Source organism: Monodelphis domestica, chromosome 2 (genome assembly GCF_027887165.1).
Source record: "Monodelphis domestica isolate mMonDom1 chromosome 2, mMonDom1.pri, whole genome shotgun sequence".
NCBI lineage: Eukaryota > Metazoa > Chordata > Mammalia > Didelphimorphia > Didelphidae > Monodelphis > Monodelphis domestica.
This window is the reverse complement of record NC_077228.1, coordinates 225,965,588-225,993,253: the sequence shown is the minus strand read 5'-3', so window position 1 is coordinate 225,993,253 and position 27,666 is coordinate 225,965,588. Positions and strand designations below refer to the sequence as shown.

General features: G+C 35.3%; 1 protein-coding gene across 7 annotated transcripts in view; it reads left to right on the top strand.

Annotated features, from left to right (window-relative positions):
• The window catches only part of CEP112 (centrosomal protein 112), a 595,424-nt gene that overhangs the window by 44,678 nt on the left and 523,080 nt on the right, over window positions 1–27,666 (top strand). For all 7 annotated transcript variants that reach the window (XM_056817269.1, XM_056817267.1, XM_007482762.3 and 4 more), the window contains exons 5-6: window positions 25,414–25,510; window positions 27,305–27,382. In XM_056817269.1, the coding sequence (XP_056673247.1) occupies window positions 25,414–25,510; window positions 27,305–27,382 (175 nt within the window). The remainder of the gene's footprint in view (window positions 1–25,413; window positions 25,511–27,304; window positions 27,383–27,666) is intronic.

The window sequence follows — 27,666 nt, the reverse complement described above, 5'->3', positions numbered from 1 at the left end:
CATGAGAGCACAGTAATCTGCGAGGAGAGCTTCCAAGATGAGTCTCTCTGTTGTCTTTGTTTTTGCAGTCAGGTGGTGAAGGTCGAATAGTGAGCCATCCAAACGGTATTTGATGTAGATGCCCAGGTCTAGATCCATCACAGCATGTCGTAATACTTGGGTGAAGAATAGGTTGAACAGCACAGGAGCAAGGACACAGCCTTGTTTCATGCCATTGGAGATGTTGAAGCTGTTGGAAGTCACTCCACCAGCTAGGACTTCCCCTGTCATGTCAACATGAAAGAGCTGGATCAGTTTGACAAATTTTGCTGGGCAACCGAGCTTGCTAAGGATCACCCAAAATGCTTCCCTGTTTACTGTGTCGAACGCCTTCATCAGATCTATGAAGACAATGTAGAGACTCAGGTTCTGCTCAAGGCATTTTTCCTGCATTTGCCTCACCGTGAATACCATGTCGATGTTTCTGTGATCTGGTCGGAAGCCATGTTGTGATTCAGGCAGGTTCTGCTCTGAAACAGATAACAGGAGTCTGTTGAGTATAACACGGGCGAGGATCTTTCCAGCAGTGGAGAGTTATGAGATGCCTCTGTAGTTGTTACAGGCTGCTCGTGCGCCTTTGTTCTTGTATAGGACTATGATAGGGGCATCTCTGAGTTCTGAGGGCATGTCTTCCTCTTCCCATATGCTGGTCAGCACTATGTGGAATGCCTGGAGCGCCTTTCCATTTAAGGCCTTGTACACCTCGGTTGGGATCCCGGCTTTACTGGGTGCCTTGCCTGCAACTCATTTGTTTAATGGATTTTTGGACTTCTTCTAATGAAGGAGGGACATCAAGTTGCTTGATGATGCGGTTTTGGGGGATCTGGTCAAGGGCCCTTTGATCGACTGAGGATGGTAGGTTGAAGAGCTGGCTAAAGTGTTCTTTCCACCTGTTGCTGATGCCTTTTTTGTCTTTTATGAGAGTGTCACTGTCAGAGGATAGCAAGGGCATGATGGCAGATTTTAATGGCCCATAGACAGTCTTGAGAGCACTGAAAAATTGTTTATAGTTTTTCGTGTCAGCAAAGCACTGGATTTCTTCTGCCTTTTTTTCCCCACCATTGGTCTTGCATTTTCCTGATCTCACACTGCGCCATGGCTTGGAGAGACTTGAATCTGTCCTTTTTAGGAGCAGAGTTTGCGTTATTTTGCCACTCCATAAAGGCTTCAGGGAGGGGTGGCACCCTTGGTAAGGAAGGCTTGTCATGCCCTCTTAGGGCAGCTCTCCAAACTCTGACCCCTACCTGACACCCAGCTCTCACTTTTGGCTCCCAGTATTTGCTAGCATGTGGCAGCGGCCACACCCCGGGCAATGGATTTGACAGGGCGACCAAACCTTGTGAGGGTAGCCATTGGGTTGTAGACCCCTGGTGAATTAAGGCTTTGCTCACCCAGGATGTGAAGACTGCTTTGGCCGAACAGATGGAAGAAACCAATAAGAAGGTTCAACGGCTGAGAGGGTGATGCAGCAAAGCACTATGGAGTGCTTAGGGCGTGTTGGAGCACAAAAGACAACACGGTCACCCAATGCAGCTGAGGAAGTCTCCAGGCATAATGATTTTTCGTGCCACTGGACCCAGGCTTCCAATGCCGAGAGAGTGGGACTGTCTCTGTGCATCGACTTTTCCACTGGTATATAGGTGATAAGCTCAGGGCACCATATAGCATTGCCAACGCTAATGTAATATTTATTGGGAAACAGAATAGGATTGGGAAAAATAGGGATAAATGGGGAATAATGGGAGGTTTGTATAGGGGTAAGGAGGAGTTAAGGGTAGAGAGGGAACACTGTTTGGTGAAGCAGGGGAGGGAGATGCCCCCTGCTGAGAGGAAACCGCAGGGGTCCAAAGAGGTGTGTTTGTCTTTGAATGACTGAAACTGAAGTTCAGCTCCCTCTATGACCAGAAAAGATAGTCCACTTATCTGACTGCGAATTCAAATAACATAAAGTTTAATAACTAGTTGGGATTGGAGTTTTTTCTCAGTTTCAGACCTGAGGCCAGGCCCCAGAGGCTGGCGGAGAGTTTGTCCCACTCCTGTCTACTCTCGTTCTAATTCAGAATCTTAGCAGTACACAGAAAGCAAACAAGAACAATTCTAACCTTCAGAAGCCTGTGTCTTCGGGCTGAACCAAGAAGAGCATGCCACTCCAGACTGGGCTGAACAAGCTCCTCTCTCCTCCAATACCCGGAAGCCAGTTCCACCCGGCAGGAAGGAAGTGCTAGTCACAAGACCCAACTGCCACACCCGGCAGGAAAGAAGTGCTCTAGCCACAAGACCCAATTGCCACTCCCAGTTGAGCCCTTCCCCCACAAACTGTCAGTCTTATTTCCTTTCCACAGTCGTCCCCTTTTTTGTTGTGACCTTCCCAAGGTCACATATTTATATTATAGTTACCAATTTACTAAATCTACTCTAAGGAATTCTTAGCAGGAAAATTTGGGCAAGGGTAGTTTGGGGGTTTTACAATAAATTCATTACAATAAATGTTGAACAAAACTATTACAAGAAATTTGAATCTTAGTGCTAATACTACTTACTCTACATTAACTAAAACTAATATCTTATTTACAGAAATTATTTACATATAATACAACAATATACATTGTTCCACATCATGATGTCAGTCAACTAGAAATATCTATTGATCTTTCTATTTGCCTAAGACCTTATGGAACTAACTATATACATATTTACATTTTGCATTAATACAATTTCAGACACTTATTTATATAAACAAGGTCTCTTAATATGTCAGTTTGTGATTTTGTGTTTTGTGTCTAATAGTGTTGTGTTGAATTAATACTCATCAAGTTTCTTCAGATTTCCACTTCTCATGTTGACTGATGGATCTCTTCTTTCTTCCATGTTATGTAGTGATGCATGCTATTTCCCTAAATGTGAAATTACTTTTGTTTTATTATTTCAACACACTCAGTCTTAAATATAAGTCTCATTTTCCATCTGTCCTCTAATATAAACAAATTTACAAGTTCAAAGTCTTAGCTGTCCATTTCAGCTTTTTTTTGTTTCATTTCTAAACTAGTAGCTATTAAACAAATTTACAAAGTTCAAAGTCTTAGCTGTCCATTTCAGCTTTTCTTCTTTGTTTCTTGTCTCTAGCGTCTTTTCTTGATGCTTTTCCTCTGGGCTGGTTTAAAATCTTTTCCTCTGGGTTGCTTTTCCTCTGGGCTGCTTTTCCTCTGGGTTGCTTTTCCTCTGGGCTGCTTTTCCTCTGGGTTGCTTTTCCTCTGGGATGCTTTTCTTCTGGGTTGCTTTTCCTCTGGGCTGCTTTTCCTCTGGGCTGGAAAGTTGTCTCAAACATTATGTGTCACTATTATTTCTTTATTATGTGCTTTTATGTTAATCAGTTTTTGTTTTCATTTCTCAGCACTATCTGTTGTCTAATTATCTTCGATGTCTGTTACAATGGTGTTGAACTTTTTCTGGTTCACGTGGGAACAGTGAAATCATGCGTCGTTCCCTGCAACTTTTATAGCTGTTGGGGTAGTAAGCAATACTTCATGTAGTCCACTCCATTTTATGTCTGTAACCAATTTTCTATTGAAATTTTTTAAGTATACTATATCTCCTGGTTTGATGTTGTGCAAATTGTAATCCAGGAGTACTGTTTGTTGTATCAAGCCCATTTCATGCAATTCTGCTAATCTTCTCTGTAAAGCTTGTATGTATTTTGTTAATTGACAATCTCCACCTATCATGGCAATGTAAGCTGGTTTACAAGTCCTTCCTTGCCAAATTGCGTGTTCATATAGCATCTTAAATGGAGAGATGTGCAAATCTTCACTGGGTCTTATTTCCTTTCCACACTAAGAATAATCATATTAAATAGTTCTGAAAGTAATAAAATTGTATTTCATTAAAATATTCAATACAGATTCAGGCTTTTCACTAATTTAGATATATTCTAATCCAGAGTCCATTTTAATTAGATTGATGAAAGAATTGGCCTTCATTCTATAAAAAACATAATTCCATATTGTGTAATTTGATTTTGACCAGATTAAAACAAACCTTGTACTCCTATATTAATTTGTAAAGATTTTATATGAGAATCTTTAAAAATTATATTTTGTATTTTAAAATAGATTATAAGCATTATTTACAGTGTAAATAAATTATGCTTTTAAATCCATATAAATTATTAGAAAGATAAAATTCACTACTTAGAGATAGGCAGTTCAGTTCAATAGTTTTTTAACATCTATTTTGTGTTAGGTGACCTGGGATACAAATAGAAAAATAAAATATTCCCTCACCTCTAGGAGTATATGTATGAATTACTTAGAGGAAGAGAGATTATTTACCATGTATACAGATAAGTAAATAGGAAATAATATGAAGAGTATAGGGAAAAAAATGAACAAACAAGTACTATGATGCAACTGTTCTCCCAAATAAAGTTGCCCTGGCCCAAATAATTTTGCAATAATGTTAGTAATTTTACAATTAAGTGTAATCCAAATTCTAGAAGTTTCACACTATAAAATCTTTTGTCTGGTCTTTGGCACCATTTTTGCCATCCAGTTCAGCCTCAGCTCCTTATTTTTATCTTATATCATATAAGCATTTTTAAAAGAGGTCACTGATAAGAGGCAAAGTTGCCTTTGTCTTTAGTGGCTACAGCCACATCACAAAGACAGCTGCAGAGTTACAAAAGAAAATGAAAATAAAGTATTGAGATGAAAGATTTTTTAGTCTAGCCTCTGCAAATTTAAAGTCATAGTCCTTTTACAAAGAGAGGGTTAGGTACTTGGATTCTGAATCTCCAACTTCTTTTTGCCTCTTCTCTTCCCTAAGTTATATTAAGGCTTCTCAAATTTTTTTCCTTCTTTTCTGTAGAAGTATCCTTCCCAGTTATGGATTGATTGTTTTGTCTTTTAAGAAATAGCATCCAAAATTTTATTTTATAGTCTTGATCTTTAGCCATATTGTAAAGCAGGATTTCTAAGGAGGGTTTTTAAGTAGGAAAAAATTAGCAGCTCTTTCTTTATATCTCCATTTTTGGAAGTCACAATATTCTTTAGCTCCTCTGTGCAGTCTCTGCAAACATACAGAAGACCTTATTTATCTGTTTCTTGTCCTTAGACCAGCTACCACCCCTCTCCATATCCTCTCATGCTTTGTCACCTAGAACAGAGGTTCTTAATGTGTGTGTGTGTGTGTGTGTGTGTGTGTGTGTTTGTGTGTGTTTGTGTTTGTAATGGGCCCCTTTGTCAGATGAGTGAAGCCTAAGGATCCTTTTTCATAAAAATGTTTCTAATGGGATAAAAAATTCATAGAATTGCAAAAGAAACTAATTTTAGTTAATAAATTAGTAAGAGAAAAAAATTAATAGATTTCAAATTAAGAACCTCTGATTTAGAAAAATATTCCATTTCTCCACTGATTTCCTTCCAGCTGAAGACCCTTGGAATTCCTTTAATGACTTGAGGTCTCACATATTAGTTATGTTGGTATATCTAAGCAGGTCTATTCAGTCCACAAACTTGAATGCCAGCATTGGTGAACATTTTAGAGATCACATGCCCAAACTGCACCTTTAAGCTGCCTTACACCAGAAAGTGGAAGAAGGAAGTGCTCAAATTGGGTGGCTGGGTGTAAGAGCAGGGCATGCAAAAAATGTCCTCTGGTGCTGTGGAGAGGGGGAACAGAGCAGCCCCCTCCAGTATGCCTTCACTAACAGGGCACAGGACATTGCAAAGACTGATTTTAAGTTTTTATAATCTAAATTCTGTTTGCACATTGTTTTTTTCCCCATTTCCAGTTATATGTGTGTGTGTGTGTGTGTGTGTGTGTGTGTGTGTGTGTGTGTGTGTGTGTGTGTGTGTATTTTAAACATTATTTTATTTGGTCATTTTCAAACATTATTCATTGGAATCAAAGATCATTTTCTTTTCCTCCCTCCTGCCAGCCGACGTGTGATTCCTCTGGGTATCACATGTTTCCTTGATCGGAACCCATTTCCATGTTGTTCGCATTTGCATTAGGGTGTTCAATTAGAGTCTCTCCTCAATCAAATCCCCTCAACCCCTGTAGTCAAGCAGTTGCCTTTTCTTGATGTTTTTACTCCCACTGTTTGTCCTCTGCTTGTGGATAGTGTTTTTTCTCCTAGATACCTGCAGATTGTTCAGGGACATTGCATTGACACTAATGGAGAAGTCCATTACGTTCTATTGAACCACAGTGTATCAGTCTTTGTGTATAATGTTCTCCTGGCTCTGCTCCTTTCATTTTGCATCGCTTCCTGGAGGTTGTTCCATTCCCCATGGAATTCCTCCACTTTATTATTCCTTTGAGCGCAATAGTATTTCATCACCAACATATACCACAATTTGTTCAGCCATTCTCCAATTGAAGGGCATCCCCTCATTTTCCAATTTTTGGCCACCACAAAGAGTGCAGCAATTCTTGTACAGCAGCAGAATATTCTTGTACAAGTCTTTTTCCTTATTATCTCTTTGGGGTACAAACCCAGCAGTACTATGGCTGGATCAAAGGGCAGGCAGTCTTTTATTGCCCGTTGGGCATAGTTCCAAATTGCTCTCCAGAATGGTTGTATCAATTCACAACTCCACCAGCAATGAATTAATGTCCTGACTTTGCCACACCCTCTCCAGCATGCATTACTTTCCTTTGCTGTCATGTTAGCCAATCTGATAGGTGTGAGGTGATACCTCAGAGTTGTTTTGAGTTGCATCTTTCTGATTTGGAACAATTTTTCATGTGCTTATTAGTAGTTTTGAGTTCTTTAACTGAAAACTGCCTATTTATGTCCCTTGCCCATTTATTATCAATTGGAGAATGGCTTGATTTTTTTGTACAATTGATTTTACTCTTTGTAAATCTGAGTAATTAGACCTTTGTCAGAGCTTTTTGTTATGAAGATTGTTTCCCAATTTGTTGCTTCCCTTCTGATTATAGTTACATTGGTTTTGTTTGTACAAAACCTTTTTAATTTGATATAGTCGAAATTATTTATTTTACATTTTGTGACTCTAAGTCTTGCTTGGTTTTAAAATCTTTCCCTTCCCAAAGGTCTGACATGTATACTATTCTGTGTTCTCCTAATTTACCTATAGTTTCCTTCTTTATGTTCTAGTCATTCACCCATTCTGAGTTTATCTTGGTGTAGGGTGTGAGGTATTGATCCAAACCTTCCACACTGTCTTCCAATTTTCCCAGCAGTTTTTATCAAATAAAGGATTTTTGTCTCAAAAGCTGGGGTCTTTGGGTTTGTCATAGACTGTCTTGCTGAGGTCACTTACCCCAACTCTATTCCACTGATCCTCCTTTCTTTCTCTTAGCCAGTACCAAATTGTTTTGATGACCACTGCTTTATAATATAGTTTCATATCTGGGACTGCAAGGTCACCTTCCTCTGTATTTTTTTCATTATTTCCCTGGATATCCTTGATCATTTGTTCTTCTAAATGAACTTTATTTTTTTCTAATTCAGTAAAAAAGTTTTTTTTGGAAGTTCAATGGGTATGGCACTAAAGAGATTAGATAAGTTTGGGTAGGATGGTCATTTTTATTATGTTAGCTCGTCCCACCCATGAGCAATTAATGTTTTTCCAATTGTTTAGATCTAGTTTTAATTGTGTGGAGAGTGTTTTGTAGTTGTTTTCATATAGTTCCTGTGTTTGTCTCAGCAGATAGATTCCTAAGTATTTTATATTGTCTAAGGTGATTTTGAATGGAATTTCTCTTTCTAATTCTTGCTACTGAGATGTGTTGGAGATATATAGAAATGCTGATGAGTTATGTGGATTTATTTTGTATCCTTCTACTTTGCTAAAGTTGTTGATTATTTCCACTAGCTTTTTTGTTGATTCTCTAGGATTCTTTAAGTAGACCATCATATCATCCTCAAAAAGTGACGGCTTGGTCTCCTCATTGCCAATTTTAATACCTTCAATTTCTTTTTCTTCTCTAATTGCTACTGCTAGTGTTTCTAGTACAATGTTGAATAATAGAGGTGATAATGGGCATCCTTGTTTCACTCCTGATCTTATTGGAAAGGCTTCTAGTTTATACCCATTGCAGATGATGTTTGCTGATGGTTTTAGATATATACTGTTTATTATTTTTAGGAAAGACCCTTCTATTCCTATGCTTTCTAGTGTTTTCAATAGGAATGGGTGTTCTTTTTATCAAAGGCTTTTTCTGCATCTGTTGAGATAATCATGTGATTTTTGTTGGTTTGTTGTGGATATGGTCAATTATGTGAATGATTTTCCTAATATTGAACTATCCCTGCATTCCTGGTATAAATCCTACTTGTTCATAGTGAACAACCCTCCTGATCACTTGCTGGAGTCTTTTTGCTAGTATCCTGTTTAAGATTTTTGCATCTATGTTCATTAGGGAGATTGGTCTGTAGTTTTCTTTCTTTCTCCATTTTTGACCTGCCTGGCTTTGGAATCAGTACCATATTTGTGTCATAAAAGGAATTTGATAGAACTCCCTCTTTGCTTATTATATCAAATAGTTTGTATAGTATTGGGATTAGCTGTTCTTTGAATGTCTGATAGAATTCACTTGTGAATCCATCAGGCCCTGGGCATTTTTTCTTAGGGAGTTCTTTGATGCCCTGTTGGATTTCTTTTTCTGATATGGGATTACTTAAGGATTCTATTGAAGAAGTCTTCTTTTGTTAGTCTAGACAATTTACATTTTTGTAAATATTCATCCATATCGCCTAGATTGGCATATTTATTGCCATATAATTGGGCAAAGAAGTTTTTAATGATTGCCTTAATTTCCTCTTCATTGGAGGCAAGGTTCCCCTTTTCATCTATGATACTGTTAATTTGCTTTTCTTTTTTCTTTTTTTTAAATTATATTCACCAGTGCTTTGTCTATTTTGTTTGTCTTTTCAAAGTACCAGCTTCTAGTCTTATTTATTAGTTCAATATTTCTGTCACTTTCTATTTTATTAACTTCTCCCTTAATTTTTACGATCTCTAACTTGGTTTTCTTTTGGGTGTTTTGTTTGCTTTCAAGCTTTTTGAGTTGTATGTCCAATTCATTGATTTCTGCCCTCTCTAATTTGTTAATATATGCACTCAGGGATATGAATATTTCTCTGACTATTTCTTTGGCTGCATCCCATAAGGTTTGAAATGATGTCTCACCATTGTCATTTTCTTCAATGAAATTATTAATTGTTTCTATGATTTGTTCTCCAACTATCCGATTTTGGAGTATCATTTAATTTCCAATTGATTTTTAATTTTGCTCTCCATGTACCCTTACTGATCATTATTTTTATTGCTTTATGATCTGAAAAGGTTGCATTTATTATTTCTGCTTTTTTGCATTTGTATGCCATGTTTTTATGACCTAGTGTATGGTCAATCTTTTGTATGTGCCATGTGGTGCTGAGAAGAAGGTGTATTCCTTTTTTTCCCATTTATTTTTATACACATGTCTATTAACTCTAATTTTTCTAAGATTTCATTTGCCTCTTTTACCTCTTTCTTATTTATTTTTTGATTTGATTTATCTAAATTTGATAGTGGTTGGTTCAGATCTTTCAGTAATATAGTTTTACTATCTATTTCCTCCTTCAATTCTCCTAGTTTATCCATTAGAAATTTGGGTGCAAAACAGTTGGTGCATACATGTTGATTAGTGATGTTTCCTCATTGTCTGTACTCCCTTTTATCAGGGTGTATTTACCTTCCCTATCCCTTTTAATCACGTCTATTTTTGCTTTCGCTTTGTCAGATATCATGATTGCAACTCCTGCCTTCTTTCTGTCAGTTGAGGCCCAATAGGTCTTACTCCAACCTTTAATTCTGACCTTGTGAGTATCTACCTGCCTCATACGTTTCTTGAAGACAACATATGGTAGGGTTTTGGATTCTAATCCATTCTGCTATTCATCTACGTTTTATATGTGAGTTCATCCCATTCACATTCAAAGTTATGATTGTCACTTGTGAATTCCCCAGAATTTTGATATCCTCCCCTAATTCTGACCTTTCTTCTTTTGCTATAACCTTTTAAACCAGTGGTTTACTTTAAATCCCTCCCCCTAATCTCTTCCCTTGCTATGCTTCCCTTTCTAGCCCCTCCCTTTTTGTTCCCTTCTTGTTTTTGTTTTTTTGGGGGGCTCTGTTAATTTTCCTCTCCCCTTTCCTTCCCTCCTTTTTTGTACTCCATATCCCCTACCCCCCTTAATTTTCCCTTCTCTATTACCCTGTTGGGTAAGATAGAATTCAAGATCCCAATGGATGTAGATGCTCTTCCCTCTCAGAGTTGATTTCACTGAGGAAGGTTTAAATAATACCAGTTAGCACTCTATTTCTCTCCTTCTTATATGAGAATTCTTCCCCTCCCCTTCCCGTGTGTATCTTTGTGTGACAAAGATTATTCTATTATTTTATTTCTATTTCTTCAAGTATATCTTGGTACCATCATCGATTCCCCCCTCCCTCTTTCTTTCTTTTTTTTTTCTCAAAATCATCTTAATGCCCCAATCTTTCCCTATGAGTGATTCTTCTGATTACTCTATTAATGCATGTAATTTTTGGGAGTACACATAACATTTCCCCTATATATTAATATATATAATTTGATCTAATTGTAGCCCTTATAGAAGAGAGTTTGACTAAAAGAAAAAAAATTTTTTCTCCTTTTCCCTTTCTTTCATATTTACCTTTTCATGTTTCTTTTGCTCTTTGTGTTTTGATGTCAAACTTTCCACTGAGTTCTGGTCTTTTCTTTACAAATACTTGGAAATCTTCTATTTTGTTGAATGTCCATTCTTTCCCCTGGAAGTATATAGTCAGTTTTGATGGATAGGTGATTCTTGGTTGAAGACCCAGTTCTCTTGACTTTCTGAATATCGTGTTCCAGGCCTTGTAGTCTTTTAGCATGGAAGCTGCCAGGTCTTATGTGATTGTGATTGGTGCTCTTTTGTATCTGAAGTTTCTTTCTTTGGCTTCTTGTAAGACTTTCTCCTTAGCTTGGAAGCTCTGGAATCTGGCAATTACATTACTTGGAGTTGATTTTTGGGGATTTAGTATCGAGGGTGTTCTATGAACTCTTTCAATTTCTATTTTGCCCCCTTCTTCAAGAGCTTCAGGGTAATTTTCTTTGATTATTTCTCGTAATATGGCATCAAGATTTTTGTTTATCTCTGGTTTTTCAGGTAGACCAATGATTCTCAAATTGTCTCTCCTTCCTCTGTTTTCCTGGTCTTTCACCTTGTCAGTCAGATATTTATGTTTTCTTCTAATTCGTTAATTTTTTGACTTTATTAATTCTTGCTGTTTTGCAAGATCATTGTCTTCCAGTTGCTTAATTCTTGTCTTTAAAGACTGGTTATCCTTTTCAGTTTGGTCTGCCCTGCTTTTTGAGGCTTCCAGCTGTTTCTCCAATTGGGAGTTCTTGTCTATTAGACTGTTGATCTCTCTCTCTGAATTTTTTCCCGTTTTTCTTGCCAGAAGGTTTCCATCTTTTGGATGAGCTCCAATTTGAGTTATTCCAGAGCTTGTAGACAATTTCCATTTTTTCGGGAGGGTTTTGATTTTGTTTAAATTTCATCCTCTTTTTCCTCTGTAGCCTGGGTTTTCCCTCTGCAAAAGTTTTCAAGAGTCACTTTCTTCCTATACTTCTTGGAGGGTTGGTCTTGGGCACAATGAGCCATCCCTTTGGTGGTTTTCCCTTTACTTTTTAGTCAGAAATCTGAGTGAGATGGGAAGGTTTTCTGTGGAGTTAGGTGGTGGGGCTTTTGCCTCAGGCAGGTTCTGGTGTCTCCGCAGAGTTCACAGTTTGCTAGAAAGCCTGTGGTCTGTGCTTTCCAGTGTGCAGGGGGTCTCCTGTGTAATTGCTCTTAGGGGTACATCCCTGGTACTTCTTGTCAGTTCCCAAGGACTCTGGTGTGCCCCCCACTCACTATAGTGAGGAGCAGGGCTTTTGCCTCAGGCAGACTCTGGAGTCTCCGCAGTGTCTGCAGTTTGTAAGAGTACCCGTGGTCTGTGCTCTCCAGTGTGCAGGGGTCTCCTGTGTAACCATTCTCAGGGATAGATCCCTAGTAGTCCTAGTTAGATCCCAAGGACCCTGGTGTGCCCCCCACTCACTACAGAGACGTCCCTCGCTCACTTGCTGTCTCTGGTGAGTGTGCTGGTCCTGACTCTGCTTCTGTAGGTGTCAGGTCACATTTGGGTGCGAGCTTTTTCTCCTTCTTATAGTGTGGAAATGGTCAAGCCCCATATACCTTCAGTGCTGCACCCTACTGTAGAGTCCGTCTGTTCTTCCAAAGATGATTTTAATGTTCTTTTGAGGCAGTCTATTTCATTGGGTGCTCGGGACAGGAAGCGATTCGCATCTAGATTGCAGCCCTGTTTACCTGGGTCTCCAGTCTCCAGTAATATATTTTTGCTATGGAACTAATTGACCTTTGCAACTTAGTCTCACCTTAAGTTGTACTTGAGGTTGTAATAGAATGGTTCCTATAATGTTTGTATTATTTTATGGAGCGTTTATTAAGTATACATATTCTATTGTAATATTTTCTGATTTTGTATTTATAAAGCACATTTTTTCAATTCAGTTCAAAGAACATTCCTCAACAAAAATAGGAGTTTGTAGAGGGCATAGTTTTTGTTTTTATTTCTTTGATATAAATATAATTTCGAACATATTAAGAAGCAAATAGACACTTGGTAATGCCAGATTGATGTTATGGAGAGAAATTAGAGATAGACATGTAAATTTGGATGTCATCAATTTAGAGAAGATAGTTAAACCTATGGGAGCTTATATCACTAAGAGAGAGTATATAGAGAAAAGCGATGAGAGATGACAAGAGTTTTGGGGAGATTTCTACACCTAGAAGCAGGCTGACAATCCAGCAGTAAGGACTATGAGGGCATGATCAAAAGGAAGGGTAAATATAAGATCATAGGCTTAGAGTTGGAAAGAATTTTTGAGGTAATCTAGTCCAAACCCTTCATTTTTCAGATGAAGAAACAGGTTATATAAAAGTAAGTGATGGAGTCAGGAATAGAACTCAGATACTTTGACTTGAAATCCAGCTCCCCCCATCCCCCATGAATTTCGAGTCTTTCACAAGAATTAAGAAAGAACAGCAAAATTCGTGGAGGTTAAGGAAAGGAAGCATATATGAGGAAGTGTTTAAAAATGTCAAAAACATTAGATATATAAAGTAAGAACAAAGCCATTTGAGTATTGCAGGAGTTTTAGGAGCCAGATTGCAAGACATTGAGAAACAAGTATTTATTAAATGCTAGCTCTGTGCCAGACACTGTACCAGTAGCTAGAGCTATCAATAAAAAGAATTAAACAATCCCTACTCTAAAAGACTTTACATTTTATCAGGACAAACAACATCTCTCTCTGTCTGTTGGTACATAGTTATTCAGATCATTCTTTCCATCCATCTATCTATCTGTCTATATATCTATCCTTACTTCTAGGCACAAAGAAATGGGATATTATTCTATCTCCCTCTTATTAAGGTTCATCTGACCTGGACTGTGCAAGGTAAGTAGGATGAAACTGACTACCAGACTCCTAGCATTATTTGGTTTATTCTCCCATCCCAACTCTCACCTCCACTTTACTTCTAAAGCTTAGCTTTTGGCTCATGTCTAGGTTCTTCCCTAAGAAGAAAGTGTAAGGAGTATTCAATGTATAAATAAATTAATGCATAAGACAGGTATTTATTTCTTATACACAAATGAAATGCTTAATGCAAAAGACTTATAAGCATATATTTAAAGAAAGACTTCAGTAGGAAAGAAAAGAAGATTTCACTAGGTTGAATATTAGAAATATATGAATAATTGATATAATCTACTGGAAATGACTACAAGTAATGGTATTAAGGGTATATGTAGAAGGGTGAAGAAGATTCATAAGATACTGAGAAAAAGAATAGTGTGTTGAGATGACTTTAAAGGGGTTTTAGAAAATAAAATAAAAAATGAACTCATGGTGAATGACAAAATTATTTCAGTAAAATAAGATGGCAAGTCCTCAATTGAGGGAATGGGATGGCTTATGGAGAAAACATTTGGAAAAAATTTCTTGTGGGGAATGAGATGGATAAACATAATGGGAGAAATAAAAGTATTTTCTATAGTGAGAGCTCAGTTAAAATGCATAACATCAATTTATAGTATACTTAATCAAAACAATGTGACTTCCTGCATCAATATTTAGCAGCATATTTATACGTATATGTATGTCTGTGTATATTTTATGTTTTAACTCGATGTGAGAGTTATAAAAGTGGTCACCATTTATAAAATATTAGCCCCTAAGTCAAAAAGACTGTTAGCAGCTTTTATTTACAACAAGGTAGAGATAGTGAAAGTGGGAAATATAGGAAAGAGACAATGCCTGGTCTAATCTACTAGCCCTAAGACCTTCTCAGGTGAAGTCTGACTCAACCCCTGGCAGGGGCTTCCCCAAGTCCCAATCTCTACATGGATTTCCTGGTAGTCCTTAGCCAGAAGTCCCAGGGTGTCTTCAGCCACAGTTCCACCAATGCAGAATGATTCCAAGGAAAAGCATGCCTCTTCAGCTCTACTCACTTTTATGGAATCCAAGGGAAGAGTTTCTCCAAGGAACCAGCCTCTCCAAAACCAAGAAAACAAAGAGTCCTCCTCAAGCATAGCTCATCAATGCAGAGTGAATGAATCTAGTCCTTGGGCTTGGCCTTTTATCCCCCTTTTCCCAGTTCACTTCCTGTCTCTCCCCCTTTTTACAGAAACCAGTTGCAGTCTCCCACTTTGTCTAGCACTGCCCAAGGGGTGGTCCGACCAGTGCTTGTGGCCTTTGGGGGTATGAACTAGTAAGTGACTTCTGAGCTCTCTTACTTAATGGTTAGCTAGGTACTAAGTAAGGGTATTTTAAGTTCTTGATTTGATTAAAAGTAGGTAAAGGGAGAGTTAATTCTATCTTCCCTATATATGTATATATATATGTTCATTTATGTATATATATATATAGAGAGAGAGAGAAAGAGAGACAGAGACAGAGAAAGAGAGAGACGTAGAGAGAAAGAGAGACACAGAAAGAGAGGGAGAGACGGGGGGGGAATGGAAGGATTTAGTTGGTAATGGGGTAATCCTGGGCTTTATTCATTTATATATATATTTTTTTAATTAATTATTTTATTAATCAAAAAGTAGTAGGGGAAAAAATATGGAAAAATAGGAAAGAGATACATAGTTCACTTTCCTTATTGCTCCATTTAGCTTGCTATTCTGTGGCTGCCATTAGGACCCCCTAGCCACACTCAAGTGGAAGTCTAGTCAGCAACAAACATGGAAGAGAAGAGATCAAAACCTGCTTTTGTATCAGTTTATCAAACCTTTTCTCTGCCCACTAACTCTCACACATCACATCTTGGGAGTACTTTCTATTTTTCTATTTTGCCTGCCCCTATCTCATGATACTTTTTCTTTTTTCAAAATTTATTTACTTATTTTTTAGAATATGTTTCCATGTTTGCATGATTCATTTTCTTTTATTGTCCTCTTCCCTCTCTGCTCCCAGATGCAACAAGTTCCGGGTTATACAAATGTGGTCACGTGATACCTATTTTCATATTATTCATTTTTGCTATAGAGTGATTTTTTAAAAGCCTAGACTCCAAATCATATACTCATATATACATGTGATAAGTGATGTCACATGTTTTGCTTTTGCATTTCTACTCTTATACTTCTTTCTCTGAACGTGGATAGCATTCTTTTACATAAGTCCTTCAGGAGTGTCCTGGCTTGTTCCATTGTTAACTGTTACTTGTACCAAGTTCTATTTCATTGAATTTTTCCACAATGTTTTACTTTCTGTGTACAATGTTCTTCTGGTTCTGCTCATTTCATTTTGTATCAGTTCACTAAGGTTCGCCCAGTTCACATGGAAAGCCTTCAGATCATAAATACTTACAGCACAATAGCATTTCATCACCATCATATACCACAATTTGTTCAGCCATTCCTCAATTGATTCTTTAGGATTCTTTAAGTAGACCATCATATCATCCTCAGTGATAGCTTGGTCTCCTCATTGCCTATTTTAATACCTTCAATTTCTTTTTCTTTTCTGATTACAGTTGCTAGTGTTTCTAGTACAATGTTAAATAATAGAGGTGATAATGGGCATCCTTGTTTCACTCCTGATCTTATTGGGAAGACTTCTAATTTATCCTTATTACAGATGATACTTGCTGATGGTTTTAAATATATACTGTTTATTATTTTTAAGAAAGGCCCTTCTATTGCTATACTTTCTAGTGTTTTCAATGGAATTCGTGTTGTATTTTGTCAGAGGCTTTTTCTGCATCTATTGAGATAATCATGTGATTTCTGTTGGTTTGGTTGTTGATATGGTCAATTATGTGAATGGTTTTCCTAATATTAAACCATCATTGCATCCCTGTTATAAATCTCACTTGATCATAGTGAATAATCCATGTGATCACTTGCTAGTGTCTTTTTTGCTACTGTTCTATTTAAGATTTATGCATCTATGTTCATTAAGGAGATTGGTCTATAGTTTTCTTTCTGTTTTGGTCTTGCCTGTTTTGGGAATAAGTACCATATTTGTGTCATAAAAGGAATTTGGTAGAACTCCTTCTTTGCTTATTATGTCAAATAGTTTGTATAGTATTGGGGTTATTTGTTCTTTAAATGTTTGATAGAATTCACTTGTGAATCCATCTGGCTGTGGGGATTTTTTCTTAGGGAGTTCTTTGATGGCTTGTTCAATTTCTTTTTCTGAAATGGGATTATTTAAGAATTTTATTTCTTATGATAAGCTAGGCAATTTATATTTTTATAAATATTCATCCATATCACCTAGATAGATGTATTTATTGCCATATAATTTGTCAAAATAGTTTTTAATCATTGCCTTAATTTTCTTTTCATTAGAGGTGAGGTCACCCTTTTCATCTTTGATGCTGTTAATTTGGTTTTCTTCTTTCTTTTTTTTATTAGATTAACCAGTACCATATCTATTTTATTTGTTTTTTTCAACGTACTAGCTTCTAGTCTTATTAATTTAATAGTTCTTTCAGTTTCAGTTTTATTTCTCCTTTAATTTTTAGAATTTCTAATTTAGTTTTCATCTGTAGATTTTTAATTTGTTCTCTTTTTAGGTTTTTAATTTGCATGCCCAATTCATTGTCCTCTTCTCCCTCTGACTTCTTAATATATGCACACAGGGATATAAATTCCCACTGAGTACTGCTTTGGCTGCATTCCATAGATTTTGATATGATGGCTTCTCATTGTCATTCTCTTCAATGAAATTATTAATTGTTACTGTGATTTGTTCTTCAACCAATCGATTTTGGAGAATCATATTGTTTAATTTCCAATTAATTTTTATTTCCCTCTCCATGTACTCTTACTAATTATTGTTTTTTGTATTATTGTCTAAAAAGTTTCATTTATTATTTTTGCTCTTTTGCATTTGTTTGCCATGTTTTTATGCTGTGCTACATGGTCAATCTTTATGAGTGTACCATGTGCTCCTAAAAAGGTGTATTCTTTTTTGTCCCTATTTATTTTTCTCTGTATATCTATCAATTCTAACTTTTCTAAGATTTCTTTCACATTTATTACCTCTTTCTTATTTATTTTTTGGTTTAATTTATCTAGAACTGATAGAGGAAGGTTCAGGTCTGCCACTAGTATAGTTTTACTATCTTTTTCTTTCTTAAACTCCAGTAGTTTCTCATTTAAAAATTTGAATGCTATACCATTTGGTGCACATATGTTGAGTACTGCTATTTCCTCCTTGTCTATAGTGCCTTTTTTCAGGATGTAATTGCATTCCTTATCTCTTTTAATAAGATCTATTTTTACTTTGGCTTTATCATATATCATGATTGCTACATCTGCCTTCTTTTTTTCAGTGGAGGCCCAATAGATTTTTATCTAGCCTCTTACCTTTACACTGTGTACTTGTCTGTCTCATGTGTGTTTCTTGAAGACAACATATAGTAGGATTTTGGTTTGTAATCCACTCTGTTATTTGCTTCTGTTTTAGGGGTTAGTTCATCCCTTTTATATTCAGAGTTATGATTACCACCTTTGTATACACCATCATTTTGATTTCCTCTCCTAGTCCTGCCCTTTTTTCTTTCTTTGTTTCCTTCTACAAAAGTGTTTTGCTTTTAATCAGGTCCCCTAATACCTACTCCTTTTTTACTTTCCTTCCCATCCCCAGCCTTCTTATTCCCCTCTTATTTTCTTTGGCCTATTGACTTTCCTCCCCCCTATCTTTTCCTCCCTTTTTGTATTCCCCACTCCACTCCCCCTCTTGATTTTCCCCTCTCAACTAGATTAAGATAGAATTTGATACCCTAATGGATCTAGATGCTCTTCTCTCTGAGAGTTGAGTCCACTGAGAGTAAAATATAAGTATTACCTATTCTTCTTCCTCTCCCCATCCCATGTGCCTCTTTTTATAGTATAATTTATCATATTTTTCTTATTCCTTCAAGTTTTTCTTGTTGCCATCTTCTATCCCCCTTTCTTTTTACATATTCTGTTAAACCATTTAGTATCTCAACCACTACCTATGAATAATTCTTCTAACTACTATGATAATTAATATGATTTTTAAATTTTTCAAGTATAATTTTTCCATAAAGGAGCATAAACAACTTACTGAAGCTCTTAAAAGAAAGAAATTTCCCTTCTTGTTATTGTTTACCTTTTCATGTTTCTCTTGAGTTTTATATTTCAACCTCAAATTTTCCATTTATTTATGATCTTTTCTTTACAAATACTTGGAAATCTTCTGTTTTTTAAATGCCCATGCTTTTCCCTGGAAGTATATAGTTGTTTTGATGGATAGGTGATCCTTGGTTATAGGTCCATTTCTCTTGCCTTTCTGAATATCATATTCCAAGGCTTGTAATCCTTTTAGAGTGGAGCCTGTCAGATCCTGTGTAATCCTGATTGGTGCTCCTTGATATCTGAATTGTTCTTTCTGGCTTCTTGCAATATTTTCTGTTTAGGTTGGAAGCTCTTGAATTTGGAAATTACATTCTGGGTGTTGTCTTTTGAGTATTTAATGTAGAGAGAGATCTATAGACTTTTTCAATGTTTATTTTACCCTCTTTTTCAAGAATATTAGGGAAATTTGTTTGGATTTCTTCTAGTATGATGTCAAGCTTTCTGTTTATTTCCACATTTTCATGTAGGCCTATGATTCTCAAATTGTCTCTCCTCAACATGTTTTCCAAGTTGGCCATCTTTTCAATGAGATATTTCATATTTCCTACTAATTTGTCATCCTTTTGAATTTGCTTTATTAATTCTTCTTGTCTTATGAGATCATTCGTTTCTACTTGCCCAAATTTAGTTTTTAAAGACACGTTTTCAGCTATGATTTTTCATATAAACAAAAAAACACATCCACATGTGTGATTTTTCCTTTTGGTTTGGTCTGTTCTGCTTTTCATAGTTTCCAGCAGGTTACTTCTGATCTTCAGTTTGCTCATCATTTCATTTGATTTCTGGGTTTCTTTTTCGAAGTGGAAGATTCTGCCTTTTAAACTGTTATTTTCTTTTTGAATGATTTCCCGCTTTTTTCTTGCCAAATTTCTTTTATCTTTCTCATTTGGTTCATCATCTCAAATCTCAGCTCCTTAGGACCTTGTGACTAATTTCCATTTATTTTGGAAGGTTTGGATGTGTTTTTTTGTTTGTTGTTCTCTGCTATCTTTTCTATAGTCTGGAATTTTTCTCCATAGAAATTATCGAGGGTCAAGGTTTGTTTCTTGGATTTTTGGTAGATGCTGATTGCAATTCCTTGGTGTGGGTGGCCATTTCTGTACTAGTTCTTTCTTCCCTTCCCAGAAGAAGGAGGGCAAGCTCTCTGTGTATTGAGCTACAGAGTGGTTTTGCCTGAAGCTATTTTTCAGTCTTTGCTGAGTCTGCTGTGTGCAGCTCCTCTCTGCCCTTTTTCTGCACTCGGTCTTCTCATTCCTCAGCTTCCTGGGGTTCCAAGTCTTGCTGCTCTCTGGTATAAGTCTGTGGTGTCCTCATCCAGCCCACCAAGAACCTAGCGATTGCCCTGTGCTGGCTCTGACTCTGCACTGGCTCTGACTCAGGCACTGTAGGTGGGGTGATCAACTCGAGCTTTCGTAGAAGTAATTTTACCCCTCTAAGGGGTAGAAATGTGTGAGGGGTTTTTTATAAAATGTTGGACTGGATTATTTAAGAATAGGGTTGCCAAGAATTTAATTAATTTCAAAGAGATTTATTTTAACAATTTATTTATAAAATATAGAAAGAGTGAAGGTAAGAAAAATCAGAGAGAAGATAGGGTAAGATATCTAGGCTACACACTAAGTATTTTTCTCTGGCCCCAGGCTCAAATCAGGCAGTGCTAGTTAGTTCTTAGCCGTAGGGGCCTTGGTCTTGAGCCAAGGACCTGGGGATGCAGGGAACCTCTCTCAAGTGGCTAGGTCTCTCCTGAGGCTAGTCTCTTCAGAAAATCCAAGGAAAGGAGTCAGTCTTTCACTCATCATGTGTTAGTCCAAAGGGAAGCAGTCTGAGATCTCAATCCTGAGCTCCTCCAAGGTCAAGTGGAAGAAGATAGGCCAGAAAGCCTCTCTGCCAGAAAGCCTCTCTTCTCAGTCAAAGCTCCTCCAAAGTCAAGTCCAAGACAAAAGACTGAAGAGAGCCCTCACAGGAAGTTTTTGGCATTTTTAAAGATCATTCCTTTTCGTCACTTTCTGTGACTTTCTTCCATTTTACATGTACCAGTTACAGCAAAAGCTTTGCTTAGGACTGCTCAGGGGCTGTCAGTTGATTCTGATTGGTCACCCATTAATGCACATGTGGGTCACAGACCTCCCCCACTCAAGTGTAAGTGGGGTGTATATGCTTCTGCTGATTCAATTTTAAAAATGGCATAGGAGAGTTAATTTAATCTTCATATCCCCTTATAGCGTGCAAATGCCCAAACCCTGACTACATTCAAGACTGTGCCTTTTGGATGAGCACCTTCACTAGTATGATTTTGGTTTTTGTCATTTTGAGGAGCTTTATAAGTGGATGATTTGAGAAAGTCCTTTGAGTCAACTCTGTGGCCATTTTAACCTGTATATCCCCTGTATAGTTTGGAGGATCACTTCTTTATAGTTTGAGATCTGGTAAAGTTAGGTCTCCACCCTTCACATTTTTTTCATTATTTCCCTTAATATTCTTGTTCTTTTTTCTTCCAGATGAACTTTGTAATAATTTTTTCTAATTCTATAAAAAAAGTTTTGTGGTAGTTTGAAAGGTTTGGCACTAAATAAGTAAATTAAATTAGGTAGGATTTTCATTTTTATTATATTAGCTTGTTGTACCCATGAATAATTGATGATTTTACAATTGTTTAGATCTAGTTTTAATTGTGTTAAGAGTGTTTTTGTTTTGCCGTTATGTTCATATAATTCCTAAATTTGTCTTAGCAAAGAGATTCCCAGGTATTTAATTTTGTCTAGAGTAATTTTTTAATGGAGTTTCTCTTTCTCTCTTTTGCTGCTGGGTTTTGTTGCAAACATATAGGAATACTGATGATTTATATGGGCTTATTTTGTACCCTGTAACTTTGCTAAAATTATTGATTGTTTCTACTAGTTTTTTAGTTGATTTTCTTGTATTCTCTATATATACCATCATATCATCTGCAAAGAGTGGTAGTTTAGTTTCCTCATTGCCCATTTTAATACCTTCAATGTTTTTTTTCTTCTTGAATTGCTACTGCTAGAATTTCTAGTGCTATATTAAATAATAGTGATGATAATGGACATCCTTGCTTCACTCTTGATATTATTGGGAAATCTTCTAACTTAGTCCCATTGCAGATGATACTTGCTGATGGTTTTAAATAAATATTGTTTATTATTTTTAGGAAAGGCCCTTCTATTCTTATACTTCCTAGTGATTTCAACAGGAATGGATATTGCATTTTTTCAGAGGATTTTTCTTCTATTGAGATAATCATGTGATTTCTGTTGGTTTGATTATTGATATGGTAAATTATGAGGATGGTTTTCCTAATATTAAACCATTCTTGCATTCCTGGTATAATTCCCAATTGGTCATAGTAAATAACTCTCATAACTTGTTGTAGCCTTTTAGCTGTGATTTTATTTACAATTTTTGCAAGTATGTTCATTAAGGATATTGTTCTATAGTTTTCCTTCTCTGTTTTTGGTCTTCCTGGCTTTGGAATCAATGCCTTATTTGTATCATAAAAAGAGTTTGGTAAGACTACTTTTCCAATTTTGTCAAATAGTTTGTAGAGTATTGGGATTAATTGATCTTTAAATGTTTGATAGAATTCACTTGTGAATCCATGTGAGCCTGGTGATTTTTTCTGAAGGAGTTTTTTGATGGCTTGTTCAATTTCTTTTTCTGAGATAGGATTATTTAAATATTTAACATTTTTTCATTCATGTTAATTTGGATCTCTTCTTTCTTTTTCTTAATTAGATTAACCAATACTTTATCTATTTTATTTTTTTCAAAATACCAACCTGGTTTTATTTATTAGTTCTATAGTTCTTTTACTTTCAATTTTATTCATTTCTCCTTTGATTTTTAGAATTTCCAATTTGTTCTTTATGTGAAGGTTTTTAATTTGTTCTTTTTCTAGTTTTCTTAGTTCTATAATCAATTCATTAATGTCCTCTTTTTCTTTTTGTTAATATAGGCACTATGGGATATAAATTTTCCTCTGATGGTTTTGCAGTATCCCAAAATTTTTGATAAGTTGTTTCCTCATTGTCATGCTCTTCAATGAAATCATCAAGTGTTTCTATGATTTGTTCTTCAACCAATTTTGGAGAATCCTATTATTTAATTTCCAATTAATTTTTGATTTTCCTCTTCATGTACCCTTACTAATTGTAATTTTTATTGCTTTATGATCTGAAAGAGTTGCATTGATTTGTTCTGCTTTTTTGCATTTCTTTCCAATGTTTTTATGCCCTAAAACATAGTGAATCTTTGTGAATGTGCCATGAGCTGTTGAAAAAAAAAGGTATATTCTTTTTTCTCCCTATTTATTTGAGAATTCCCACTAGTATAGTTTTACAATCAATTTCTTCCTTAAGCTCCTTTAGTTTCTCCTTCAAAAATCTGGATGCTATACCATTTAGTGCAAACATGTTGAGTACTGATATTTCTTTATTGTCTATATTACCTTTTGTCAGATGTAATTACCTTCCCTATTTCTTTAAATCATATCTATTTTACTTTTGCTTTGTCAAATATGATTGCGATTTCTGCTTTCTTTTTCTCAGTTGATACCCAGTAGATTTTGCTACAGCCTCTTACCTTTACCTTGTGCATTTCTACCTGTTTCATGTGTATTTCTTGTAGAGAACATATATTAGGATGTTGGTTTCTAATCCGCTCTAATATCTGCTTCCATTTTATGGGTGAGTTCATTATATTCACATTCAGAATTACTATTACCACTTGTGTATTACCCATCATTTAAATTTCTTCTTTTAATCCTTCCCTTCTTTCACTATTTCCTTCTATACTAGTGTTTTGCTTTTAATTATTACCCTTTTCCCCACCCTTACTTTATTTTCCTTCCTCCCCCCTTCTCTTCTTATTCTCCTCTTATTTTTCTTTAAGGTCTATTAATTTTCCTCCACCACCCCCCCCCACACCTTTCCCTCTCTTTTAATACTCCCTGCCCCACTTCCCTCCTTCATTATTCCCTCTCAATTTCCCTATAGGGTAAGATAGAATTCTATACTATAGTAGATCTGGCCATTCTTCCTTCTCAGAATTTATTCCACCAAGAGTAAGGTTTAAGTATTTCATATTATCACTTTCTGCCTCCCCTTCTTATGATAGTATTCAATCCCCCAACCCCTGCTGCCATGTACCTCTTTATGTGGTATATAATTTATACTATTTTTCTTCTTCCCTCATGTTTTTCTTAGTATCATCCTTACTTCCCCCTTTTTAAAAATATCATCTTAAACAATTTAGTACCACAACCTCTGCCTGTGTTAATGAAAATAATTTTCAATAGTTATAGATATCATTTTCCATATAAAATATAATCAGTTTAACCTTACAGAAGCCCTTAAAATGTTTTTCCCCCCTTTCTTGTTTACCTTTTTATGTTTTTTTTTTTTTAATTTTGTATTTGGGCTTCAAATTTTCCATCTAGTTCTGATCTTTTCTTTATAACTACTTGGAAATCTTCTGTTTTGTTAAATGCCCATACTTTCCCCTGAAAATATATAGTCAGTTTTGATGGGTAGGTGATTCTTGGTTGTAGACCAAATTCTCTTGCCTTTCCGAGTATCATATTCCAAGTCTTGTGATCATTTAGTGTGGAGGCTGCCAGATCCTGTGTGATCGTGACATGGGCTTCTTGTTATCTGATTTGTCTCTTTCTGGCTACTTGCAATATTTTCTTCTTGGCCTGGAAGCTCTTGGATTTGGATATTACATTCTTGGGGGTGGTCCTTTGAGGATTTAAAGTAGAGGGTGATCTATGGACTCTTTCAATGTCTGTTTTGCCCTCTTGTTCAAGAATATCAGGACAGTTTTCTTGGATACTTTCTTGTAATATAATATCAAGAATTTATTTTTTTTTCCAAGGCTTTCAGGGTGACCAATAAATCTCAAATTTTGTCTCCTGGATCTATTTTCCAGGGCTATTGTCTTTTCAATGATCTATTTCATGTTTCCTTCTATTTTTTCCTTCTTTTGATTTTTTATTTTATTAATTTTTGCTGTCTTGTGAGATCATTAGCTTCTAATTGCTCAATTCTTGTCTTTTAAAACTGATTTTCAACTATGATCTTTTGATAATAATGCTTATACTACCTATTTCATAGGATCATGAGGAAAGTGCTAAAGTGCTATATAAATATGAATTGTTATTCTGGTATCTTTTCAAGTGATAAATCCAATGGTAGTATGTCTATTCTTCTTTAGAATGTTTTGTCTCCAATATTTAGAACAAGAATAGGAAGAAATTTTAAATACTTATTTTGTATCTGAATTTAAGATCTATTTGTAAATAAAGAAGCCACCTTTTCAAAATAACGTAAGAAGTATGACAATCAAGTAGTGGCTAGATTTGCAATATGGATATTCTTTTAAGGATACTTAATATATTTTGTGTAAATGAAGCAAATATTAAGTGATACACATTGATATTTTTCTTATCCACTTACTATGGGTATACAATTTCTAAAACAAATAGTACTAATTCCACATAAATAAGAATGCCATTAGAAGAAGCTTTGTATATGTTAAGCTAAAGTAATTGAATTCCTGAATTCCTGATTGTTATTGTTTTGTTGTATAGCAGTAAACAACGATCTACTGGGGAGCTACGAATGAGATCACATTCTGTGAGTCCAATTCACCGATCAGAGGAGGAAAATCTTGGCACACATATTGCTGTAAGATCAGGTTTTGTTATTATTGATTGTTTCTTGTCTTTAAGTACTAAGTTTAATTCCCCACTAGGTTTTCATTCTGTGTTCGAAGAATTTTAAAGGTTTATATGCAAGTAATGAGTAAAGCTAGTATAGTATAGAATAATAATCACTGTATTTGGAGTCAGAGGACCATAATTTAATTCATTTTTCACTTACAATCTTTGTAATCTTGGACCTAAACTTCATCAAATGCAAAATTAGGAAGTTGGGCTAGATTGATTCTAATAGCTCTTTTAGCTCCTTATGCATTATCATTATTAATAAACTACTAGATTCCTGTTAGAAGATCATTTGTATAGCATTGCCCAGATATATATATATATATATATATATATATATATATATATATATATATATACTGATCTTGAATTAATGATGATATATTTGGATGATATATTACTTGCAAGGTTCAAATGAGATGAAATTCTTTGCAGATCTTAAATTGCTATATAATTACATATTGCATTCTCTAACTGGTTTGCTCCCTTAGAAATCTATGACATTGGTTCCAAATAGGTTCAGGTGATGCAATACTGGATAATTTAGCATATGCTGTAAGGAAAAGCAATTCAAAGCTTATGCCCTATGTCATGATGATTTATTTATAATTACCTTTGTATATGAAGTTAAGTACTTCTGAAACACTTGGCATGCTTTGATAATAGTTATATTCTCTTGCCTCTAAATGTGAATATATATTTGTTATCTTAAAAAAAACTATACAAATTTGTTAGCACTGAAGTTTTCTTTCAGATAATATTTTTCAGGATAAGGATAAAGATTGGATTGGGTTAGATAACTCTATTGGCTAGATTGGAGAACTGTTTTTACTGGTATAGGAAGGTCCCTGGGGACTTTAACAATGCTAGTGTTCATCTTCTCTGCAACTTATAGCCTTAGGGAGTTGACTGGAGAGTCAACTGAAGTCAAATTAAATGATCCACCATTAGTATGTGTCTGAGGGAAGACCTGAACCCATTTCTCTTTCTCTAAGGCCAACTCTTTATGCACGATACTATGCAGTTTTCCCTGAAAAGAAGATGATGTTTTATCATCAAAGTTACCTTAGTATCTTTTTGGTAAATTTATTATCATTATTATTTTTAGTATTTTTTAGTAAACTTACTATCTTTAGTTGATATCTACATGAGAAGTTTTTCCTTTGTCCCACTTTTTATTAGGCTATTTGTATATATTGCCTTAACTTGAATATCTGATTATCATCAGTTAACCACAGTTTTTCTTGGATTTTTAAATGTTTGGCATAATGGAGTTTTTATTTATAAAAGAATAACTACCATTGTGGTTATAGAATCATAAAGTTAGAAATGGGAAGAATCTTAGAGGTAATTTAATGTTTTAAAACACATTTTCCCTTTTAGTTCTAATGTATGAATAAGTACAGATGTTAGGATAAAGATATTCTTGGATATAAAAACAAAACTTTTTAACAAAGGTAATGAGACAAAATGATCTTTCCATGAGTTTTTTTAATTGCTATGGTACACAATTAATCTTTTTGTAAAAGAAATTAAAGAAAAAAGTGATTAATTTTTAATACTGAATTTAAATTATGAATTATTGTGTTATGTACTATAGTGAAATGTGTTATGAGCATTATGATAATAATGTATTATTTTTTATCAGAAACAGTTTTCTTTGAGGCCACTAAGATTTCACATACACAAAAATAAAGTAAATCATCTTAGGTATTCATTGCTTTGTCTTAATTTTTTAAAAATGTTTATATTTCAGAGAGATTACTTCAAGAAATCTTCAATATCTATGGATGACAGTGAACTTGAAGCTCGTCTTAATAGTTGGAATCTTGGGGTAAAATAATTTTATTATTTTATTTTGAAGGTAATACCAAGGAGCTGAAATAGAACTAATTTCCAAAGTTACCAACATAGAATAAGTATTTTTGAACCAAGTGCTTACTAACCCTGGAAGTTATAGTAAAAAAGAGTGTTGTACTTTGGAGATTTTGATTTGAATTCCATTCTAGATATTTCCTAACCATTGGACCACAAATTACTTAAAGACTTAGCTTTAGTTTTCCCTTTTTGTAATGGAAATAACACTTCTTTTACTACTTACTTTTGCAGCATTGTTAG